Source organism: Halichondria panicea, chromosome 4 (genome assembly GCF_963675165.1).
Source record: "Halichondria panicea chromosome 4, odHalPani1.1, whole genome shotgun sequence".
Classification (NCBI taxonomy): domain Eukaryota; kingdom Metazoa; phylum Porifera; class Demospongiae; order Suberitida; family Halichondriidae; genus Halichondria; species Halichondria panicea.
Window position 1 is genome coordinate 4,530,137 of NC_087380.1, and position 10,470 is coordinate 4,540,606.

General features: G+C 39.5%; 1 protein-coding gene across 1 annotated transcript; it reads left to right on the forward strand.

Moving 5' to 3' along the window:
* Positions 1-3,469: 3,469 nt before the first annotated feature.
* On the forward strand, positions 3,470-9,731 carry LOC135335230 (uncharacterized). The gene is made up of 9 exons (XM_064530653.1): positions 3,470-3,622; positions 6,057-6,104; positions 6,162-6,322; positions 6,441-6,840; positions 6,915-7,114; positions 7,383-7,549; positions 8,245-9,085; positions 9,146-9,209; positions 9,447-9,731. The coding sequence occupies exons 1-9, from the start codon at positions 3,571-3,573 to the stop codon at positions 9,620-9,622; spliced, it is 2,109 nt and encodes a 702-aa protein (XP_064386723.1). The 5' UTR covers positions 3,470-3,570; the 3' UTR covers positions 9,623-9,731.
* The last annotated feature ends 739 nt before the right edge of the window (positions 9,732-10,470 follow it).

Consider the following 10,470-nt stretch of genomic DNA (forward strand, 5'->3'; position numbering starts at 1 on the left):
CATTCGGTTTGTTTGTTTTGAATCTGCTTACCTGGATGCTATTGCACTGCGTTTACAGCGTGGATATATAGCCTCCACAACAAGTCAGTACTTTTAATAGTGGCAGCTTTCAGTGTTAAAGCTTCGTTGTTTAATAAAAGCGAGCAAAATGTAGCTTGAACAGTGAACTTGCTTGAACAGCACAAGGGTTGGAATGGATATCTCAAAGAAATTTACACAGTGTAAGTGCATATAACCCATGCAGTGCATCATGCCATATAATGTAGTGCAATATATGGTAGCCATGGCAATGATGCAACAGGCCATATAATGAGTACTGGATTGCTTTGATCTGCCCACTCAAAATGCAACGATGGATATTATTTTTGGGGTTGCTGCTTGCTAGCTTGCATTAAAGTAAACAGTGGTCAAGGTCGCTTCATTCGTGCTCATTAAACCACTTAATTCCCCCTCCCAGAAAATTAATTAACTTTTTAGTCCTTGGAGAAGGATTGGAAGTACTTCCTTTTTCACACAAAGATAGGGACTGGTCTCTTAGGAATGCAATTCTACTCGAGGCTAGCACTTTTGTGTGTTGTTCATAAGAATTATTCTTACGTGTGTGGGCGATATGGCATGTGCGTTTTATTATGCCTTGAGGCGTAGCCGCACGAGTGATACGGTAAAGCTGACTGTGTGTGTGTCTGTTCAAACTGTAACTGCTCAACGGCTGTGATGCGACGAAAACTAACAGCTTCTATAGGCTTCTAGCCACGTTCTCTTGGATTTTGATTCGTGAATTAGCAAACTAAAGCTTCTTTCTCAAGTTATGGCTAGTTTGCCTCACATTAAAGGCTGTTGCAGTCTCTTCAGAAAATTTCGTAGCATTATCTGTTCTCACAAAGTTTCTATTCAACTTATAAGTTAGTCTTGCACTAAAGCGCTAGCTTTTTGTTAGCTACAAGGAGCTAGCTATACTGTAGCAGCCATTGACCTTGCAGACACTCCCCTTATTTCTGTGTACGTAATGTGCATGCGCGCTCTCCCCCTTCTTCTTCTTATTTGTCGCCTCCGCTTCAGGAGCGTAGCCTTTACTGGCCATGTGACTTACGAAATTGTCTACGTGTCGAGTGTGGTCAATAATTGGGCGCGCGCCAATCTCAACTTGTGGAGGTAGTTCACAGCAAATTTTTGGGCGCATGTGTCAAGAAGGAAGTCGAATAAGAGGTTCGGGGATGAGATTATCAAAGCGATTGTGTCTGGGGCCAGAGGCAGCTGTTGGTCACGGATATCTTGGAGGGCTGGGCAGACGATTGTGAAATGAGATGTGTTCTCAGGTCCTGTGCTGCATAACTTGCACAGTGGGGAGATGTTGCCCCTGAATCTAGCCGCGTCTGCCTCTAAACCATCACAGTTCACTAACAGTCTAACTCTGAAGTTGGAGCATCTGTCTGTCCCCTTTGTCATCCAGTGTGGGAAAATGCACCCATTGGTGATGGACTTAGGCCCGCATTTGGAGATTGGGATTGATCCACACTGAGATTGGAGGAGTACATACGATAGTATCAGTTTTATGTTTTTCCATAAGTTTGGAGCAGGGTAAGGCAATTTTAAGATCTGGGATAGAAGGCAGTGCATACTCCTCAAGGGAGAGGGAACACGTACGCCAACACACACTAGGGAACTAACTATGAAACTACCTGCAGGGGAGACATGGATCCTTCACAGAATTATGAAGCAACAAACTACTAGTGTGCACTCCAAAAATGGAGAGGAAAGGATGATGAGAACAGATTTTACTTCAAGTTAAACTCAACAAAAGTAAAGACAAGGGACTTAGAGCTTGTCAGTGGTGTAAACTTACCCAGCTTCTGAGTGATCGATAGTGGATAGGAGAGCTAGAAACAGTTGAAATACAACCTGAGCACGGTAATATTCGCGAGCGTGAAATCATAACGCGGAGTGTTTACAAATTGACACAAGGTGGCCTGGTCATTTCCAATCACCTTCCTTTTCAACCTAGCAAAATGATACCAAGATGATCTAGCGCTTTGAGAATAATTTCTCCATATAAAAGATGGTCAGTGTGTCTCTTCAACACGCACAAATTGTTTGGCATGCAGATAGAAGAAAGGTATAGCTTTGGAGTGTTCTATATCCATACCGTATTCACCCGAATTACCGGGACACAAAAAAAAATACGGCTTGCAGTGTTCCTTGGAATAGAGCAAGAAAAATTACGTTAAAGTCAAAGTGTCCCTTGTATTAGGGTGTCCCGTAGTAATTAGAACGAATATTTCCCCATTTAAGGTACATACACGGCCTCGATTTCAGGCCGAGGCTAGCCAGGCCGAGGCTAGCTCTGCAGCTAAAATGTCTTTCGTACAGTTTAGAAGCGTACGCGGGTTCCATGTCTACAAAGTGGTGTCTTCAACCGTCAGTGACATAATTATTACGGTGCCAGAGAGTAGAATCCAAAGAGTTTTGAGTCTCTATCGAGCTAACATGCTCTTTTTCGTTCTAATTAGATCGGGACGTCTAAAAATATTTACATTTCCTGTTTTTCCTTAATATAGAGTGAAAAAAATGACGTAAGTGTCCCTTAGAATAGAGTGTCCCGGTAATTACGGTCACACTTTGCCTTAATTGTTTTGGGCACAGCATAATTACTTTGTATAAAGGGTAGACACGTATACGTGCATAATTTTTTAATGTTGCTAGCTACTGAGTAGTCTACTCATAAAAATTAATTAACAGTCTTCTAAAATTAGCTGTGTCTATAAAAGGCTTCTGTAACACTACCGTAATTGATGTAATTACAGCGCCAGAAAAAATTAATTCCACTTGTGAGTGGTGCATCTTTAGAACACAAAAAATTGCGTTCAGCCCAAGCTGGCGCCTAAATTATGGTGGCGCTTATGTTCTACAGCTAGTATAGAATTTGTAGAGAAAATGGGCGTGGTCTAGCTCAGTTTCATTTGCTATAGCTAGCTGCATCGTTGAGAGCCGAGTGACTCGTGAACACATTCAGTGACTGTAGCTATGGGTTAGACAACTGTTTAGAAGTGAAGGAAGTCAAAGATGCAGGATGATTGTCTTGATGTCTCAAACAAGCCTTTTTATAAGTGCCAGAAAAAAATAATTCCAGCAACGGTTGGCGCTTTTTTAGGAACTAAAAAATTATGCTGATGCTGACGTGGCGCTTAAATTATGGTGGCGCTGTAATTACATCAATTACGGTATTTAATACTACACTAAAAAAATACAGAGCACCATCAGCAGCTCTCTTTTTATTACTAAATTTGTCATTCCATATTCCGTTCCATATTCCATTTCAAATTAAATACTGCTCTCAGGATCTAAACGTTGCATTTTTGTGGTTACTAGCGCCTGGAAATCGAGGCTACAAAATGAAAAATTATTATTAATGCCTCGAAAATTTCACATTTTTGTGGTACTGCAAACCACGAAAACCACAAATATTTTGCCCAACGAAAATTACCCTCTAATACGGTATAATTATAATGTTGAAACTTGGAGCTAGGTCTATGTTAATGTTGGAGCTTACAGTGTACTAGCTATTGTCTGTAGATGCCTGCAGCCCCTGCGTTGCATCAAGTGAAGCATCGTTTGAAAAACAGTCGTAAGTATAATTATAGATCAATTCTGATTGTAGATCTACATTCTACAGATGTGATACTTTATATAGCTGATCGAGAGCATGCAGGACTGTTTTTATACAGGGAGATAATTGCCCAAAGTACTGTTCATTAATATCAACAGGAGCACATGAGGACTCTGACTGCTCATGTGCTCCTGATATCAACACCGTGCTAAATAAAGTACCCCTGGATTAAGGTTTAAAAGCAAGCATACTATATTCTGGGTAGACTGGCGGCGACAGCCCCTCGCGTGCGTAGCGCGAGGGACTGGCAAACTGCCTATCAGTCACTCGTCTCTGCTGCAACGAGCATTGCAGCCTATCAGATTGCTCAACGTCATATTAGCCCTGTAAATTGTAACCGCACTTACACTTCAGGGGATTCAGTGCATTCCATAGTAGCTAAATCTCATAGCAAAATTTAACCACATTATCTATAATGATATTCATGTTTAGTAGTGTCATATGATCTATTACACTTCTGCTGAGACAAGTGACTGATAGGCAGTTTCCCAGTCGCTCGCGCTACGCGCTCGGGCGGCTGTCGCCGCCAGTCTAATTCTGGGTAACGTGACTGTAACCACAGTTAAAAGATGTGATGTGTGTCGTCGCCATAATGACTTCTTCAGCACAGCCTCGATCATGCATAAGACTTAATGAAATTTGATGGAGAATGGTGTATCACTCTGACCCAGTTTATGTACATACCGTATATTATCAGACAGCAAAAAATAATTATTTGGAAATTGTCCGGGTATAATTGGAGCAGATCATGCGAAGTGTCCGGAATAATTAGAACAAGCAAGCAGCTGCATGCGAGCTATATAGCTAAGTTTAATAGAACAGTGTGCGACTGAATAGTTGCACTAGCTGTCTAAAACTAGCTACTCAAAGCTATCTAACTGCAGCACTCTAAGTCTTACTTGCCGTCTATGAATGATATTATCCGGATATTTAGAACGAATGTAATATTAAAGCACTGGAGTGTCCGTTGTATTAGAACAGCGAAAATTGCCCAAAAGAGTGTCCGGGGTAAATAGAAGTGTCCGATAAATTAGAAGATATACGGTAATTACTTGTTATGGAGTTTTACTACAGAGGTAGATTTGTCTGCGACTTCACTAGCTTACCAGTATTAAATTTTGCTCAACTGTGAAATTAATGTTATTCAAAAGCGTTTCCAATTACTCGCAAGTGGTTTTAATGAGATTCATATTCAAGTGCACATTTTTGTAAGTTCACTCGCAAAAACTCATTTGCAAAAATAATACCTGCGAAAGTATAGCGGGTAATTTTCGGGGGCAAAATATTCGTGGTTGAGCAATATTTAGTCATTTTGTGGATAATATTTTCGTGGTTGCTGCTTGCACTGCTTGCACTGCAGGCCCGGTAAAGGTAGACAAGGTCGCTTCATTTGTGGGTAACATTTTTCGAATATCCCTCTGTACGGTGTGTTACTTAGATCATGAATATCATTAAGCATGCATCTCAAGTCTTGCAAGTTACACTGAGTACACCATAATGACTTCAGCACAGCCTCGATCAGAGAACAGCTCCATACGCCAGTTATGAAGAATAGTGTAGACTTTATGTACATAACTATTTGCTATAACTCTATTATTGCTTAGTAATCCAAGCAAGTGTCATAGTGGCGGTGAATATTACTAAGTTGCATGTATGGCTGCAGTGAAATGAGAATCCCAAGCATAATTATTAGATACGACACTTTAAATGAGAATGATACACCATTCTTCATTGAGTTTCATTGGCATATGGAGCTGCTCTCTGAAGTCATTATGGTGTACAGTGCTTGTACAGTGGAACCTCCGAATAATAGACAATTAGGGGATGCCATTCTTGTGGATCAATAACCACACCCTTCATCCGTTATAGGAGGTTCATTCTTGCACTAAATGGATCTTTTGTGCAAGAGGCTAGTCCGTTGTCCGGAGTTTAGAGGTGTCCGCTATTTGGGGTTGCAAGTACACTAGTTAGATAGTAAAAGCAGTTGGTACAAGGCAATGCTGTCCACTATAACAGATGGATCTGCTATTTAGAGAGTCCGTTATAAGAGGTGGTTCCACTGTAGTTAGATAATTGAACTGGCAAGTGCTTAATGATTTCATGTACCTGTTACTGTACTGTAGCTATATTCTGGTACATCCATGCGAATATGACTGCCAATGCAGTGCAGTATAACATAGCCGAGATGTCACTCCCCTCATCTCAGCATACATTATTTTTTGGGAGTGATTAAGTGATACGTGTCGCTTTAGACTGGTGAACTTATGTGATGAACTATCACTGCTGAAAATTAATGAACTGATTTAAGAATTATGTACACTCGTCATGTAGGTCTTGTATATACCTGCACAACTCGTGTGTAATGTTGTAATTGCCATGTATATTATAATAGGTGTAACTAACATGGAATGTTCCATCCTGAAGTGCAACATTGGCAGGGGTGAGTGCTTGAAATTTTGCTGATTAAATTATGTTGCCCACACCTATAATTACACAGACAAGTGTTTGAAGAAAGAGATATGGAGACTTAGGCTGAACTGGATGTTTCTTTTTTCGCTGGGAGGGTTGTATGCTGTTAGTTACACAAGTTTATCCTCCTCTTTCCATCAATTTGTCACCAATCCATCTGTTGATCAACTGAATGGAACAAATTCCACCGTAAATTGAGCTTGGAATCACTATAATTATTTCATAAGTCTGTTGTATGTTTATAGTAGTATTTTGAGTACCCTGCTACACTGTAAATACTGATAATTAATGTCCCACAACAATACAGATGGAAATAGGTCTTGGACAAACAGAGTCGTTTTATTCAGTTTTGATCAGTCTTTTCAATCTGGGAGCGCTTGTTGGTGCTGTTTTGTGTGGATTCCTTGTGAAAGTCTTACCATACTGGTATCTGATTATGTTCAGCCTTTTTGCCCATACCATTGGCTACGTGCTCTACGCTGTGACATCTATTGGATGGCTAATCATGATCTCCAAGTTTCTCTCTGGTTTCTTTATTGGTGCAGAATTAACATTGGCACTCAGCTACTTTGCAGAAAGTAGTATTGAGTACCACAGATTGAGGTTAGAGGTAGATGCCAAAAAGGAGTCAAGTTCACAGCAGTTCAGGAACATGTTGTTTGCCTTACACAATGTAGGGATTAACATTGGATACATATTTGGCCCAGGTTAGCACGACACTTACTGTTCAGAAGTACAAATTAATACATGCATACAACATTAATTTTCACGTCAATTTCAGGCTTTGCGGTCATCTTGGCACAATTTAAAGTAAATCAGTTTCGATCCATTGCCTGGTACAATGTTGCTCTTGGTGTAGCAGCTATGTTCTTACAACTAGCAATGTTTCATGGGGAAAGCACCTTTAAAAAAGTGTCTAAACAGCGCTTATCACTATTCTGCAGTAAAGATTTCAAGTTCTTCAATCCATCTGAATTTTTGATATCCTTGCTGAATGATTATTTCAAGGCTGTGTTATATCATTGATAACAACCCATTCACTTACATTTATACCGTATATATATAGCGCGAAATTTTCGAGGCACTTATATTTCGTGGAACGGCCTCTAAAAGCCCAATGTTTGTGAAATTATATTATAATTCTGAATATTTTTCGTGGATACCCACGAAATCAGCGAACATTTCGCACTTATACGGTAATTATAATGTTGCACCCATTTACTACTTAATTCCTTAACTTGTTTTCAACATACTTGCTTTTCTTATTGTACTTCGTGGAGTGTTAAGTTTTAGGTTTGGAGCATATGAGACCGTTTATAATCCTGTTTTGTCTGACTACTATGGATTTAACGAGATATACAGCTCCTACTTCTTTTTTGCCCTCACCTTGGCACAGATATTTGGAACCTTATTATTGTGAGTCAATCATTTTTGTCCACACTACCATCTTGTACCACTTGTTACACCATGCTAGTTGTTCACGTAAAATTAATGTGCAAAACCAAAACAGTCGTATAATTTATAATAGACTCTATTATGTACGTGTATAATCATTTTATGATGTGCTATTAGTGACTGGAGAGTGTGATCCCGTATCACATGTGGTCCAGTAATTGCACGCTGCCTGGCTGAAAAATTAAATAAAAACTGCAGGGAACTTCATCATACACGATTAGAAATCAATAGTATGGTTACTCGTGCAATAAGGGATTTAACGAGCACTGGTGCTAAGAGTGCAATAATTCAGGGATTTAACGAGCACTGGTGCAATATGCATGGGATTAATAGCACGAGTAACAAGCAATGGCAAGGGCTACATATAATTGCAAGAGGCGTAGCCGAGTCCTATTAACCTTGCCAGTGCTTGTTGTGAGTGTTATTAATCCCTTATTGCACAATCGAGTACCCACTATTGATTTCTAATCGTATGATAAAGTTCTCTGCAATTTTATTAACATTTTAGCCGCGATCATTATTCGAAAACAAATACGTTGCCATTGACAGCATGACGCTGTCAATGACGACATGCAATTACTGTACTGAATGTGATACGGTATTAATTGCTGTACATGCACTCTCTTATACTAACATTGTTATCGATTCAAATGTAGGATTTTCTTCCAAAATATCAAGATAAAAAGTCAGACAATCGCTATCATTGGATTGCTAATGACAATCGGAAGTTGTGTTTTGATGGCTGATTGGCAATCCATTCCTTATGATGAGTGTACTGAATACAGCCCGTTCCATAACCCTGGTCTTGTGGATAATTACAATATTATGTTGGAGCCCCGTAAGGAATTATTCAAAAGAGCTCACTGTGACCAGTTGACTGATATTTCTTCCAATATTCTTATGAGCTTTGAACTTATATCCAGGTCCAAAGTAACATTGCTCTCAGGCTACACTATAGAGACTCAAGTTATAGATGGTACCAAGTTTGATTGCCAACGTACGGATGTGTGTTCACTGTGCAGTCAACATTATAGTGATGGAAAGCCCGTGTGTCTGCAGTTTGGAGCTCGTGTTAACGCAGAAGGGTGTTGGACGCAAATAGATGGAGTACATCTTTATGATAATGCTCTAAATTCAAACGTTTCTGAATCATTTCTCTGCTCATCGACCAGGTCAAATCTTTCGTTCTGTATTTTTCTACGTACCATTCCATTGGTGCAACTCCAAAGTTTAAAGCATCTCAAACCGGATGTTTACAATGCAGCTATGAATATGTGTTTAACAGCCAATGGTACTAGGAATAACTGTTACTGGAATCCTCAGTCAATCATTACTGGCAAGCACTGTGAAGACTGTCAACCTATTTGTAGAAGCAGGTCTCATTCGCTAACGTTTGTCCAGTTTGTACTGGGGTCAGCACTTCTGTTGGTGTCGATCCCTGTAGCGTGGGTACCAGTAGCAGCTCTCATCTCTAATCGGGTTTCCACAGCAGCTCAGGTTATAGACAAGTTGTGTACTGTAATCGCACCTTAATTTTTCCTTAATTCATATCTACAGGGAATTGTGATGGGCTTAATGGTAGCATTGACTGCTATTGGAAGGAGTGTCAGCCCAATTTGGTGTAAGTGTTAGTAAATATTATACCTGGATGAGGATGGTAGGCACAACATCATAATTATGCTAGTAAAGAGGCTAGCGTGGGCATGCAAGTAATCTGTGAAAGACTGGTTGCATATTAATTGAGTTGTTATAACTATGCAATGTACTATGTCAGTGATGAGTAGTGAGTGAGTAGTTCAACTCTACGCTTATAGCACGGTACAGTCGTAATTTTAATTCTAGTATGATTCTTTTACAGTGGATGCTGCATATGAAGGAATGGAGAAACGAACCTTTTTAGCAATGACATTGCTTGCTGTTACTCATTTACCATTTCTTATTGGAACTATTCTGCTATTCAGGAAATTGCAAAATGCTTCCGTCTACACCAATAGATACTCAAAATTGGTCCCTGACCAATCTGATACTGACTGATTAAAATTGCTAACAATCATTAACAATTAATGAAATCACTTTAATCTCCAATGTGTCAAATTCTTTCATACATTATTGTCACGACTGTTAGTTTTGTTTTGAAATTGCATGACATTGTGTCAAATTCCACCACACATATTGGTGTATTATAAGTATATAATTATAGTACGTGTTTGCATTTTCTAGTTATAATGTAATCGTTAGCTAGCGCACCACAGAGTGCTATTATTTTATCATGCATGTTTCTAGGCTGTCGAGCATCATTGGACATAATTATTATGAATTACACAAAATCATCATGAGAAAATTATAATTATTGGTCTTATAATTACTGTAAACTGAGCTAGGAAATATATTCGGGGTGCCATATGTCCAAGATAAGTACTACTCTAAGATCCTGACCGTTATGAACTACTTCATGTTCATATGAACTGTCTAATACCAGTACTTTTCCTTCTTGCCATGTTCGCCATTCCTCCCCAACTCTCATCCAGGCTCCTCCAGTGTGAGTGATGCAGAAATGTGCTCGTAGCCTTTTGTTAGAAGGGCCAGTGTGAGGCAGTATGTGGATACCTGGTTTCAAAGCAGAATACTTGATTAGAAGGAATTCTTCACCAATACTTCGTAGAATTTCTGTAGTCCGAGGTAAATGCAAAGAGAGAGAACTGTAACCTGTACTTGACTTAATCACAAGAGCTGTCCAGTCACCTCCACTGAAGCTGTTTAAGTTTTCATTCTCCGTACGAAACGTGGTTATATTCAACAATAGTAAACTATTGAGCTCTTCTTTGAATGTATTATAGTTGTTTTCGAGCACCTTGACGAAAGAAAAATTGTAGCTATCATGC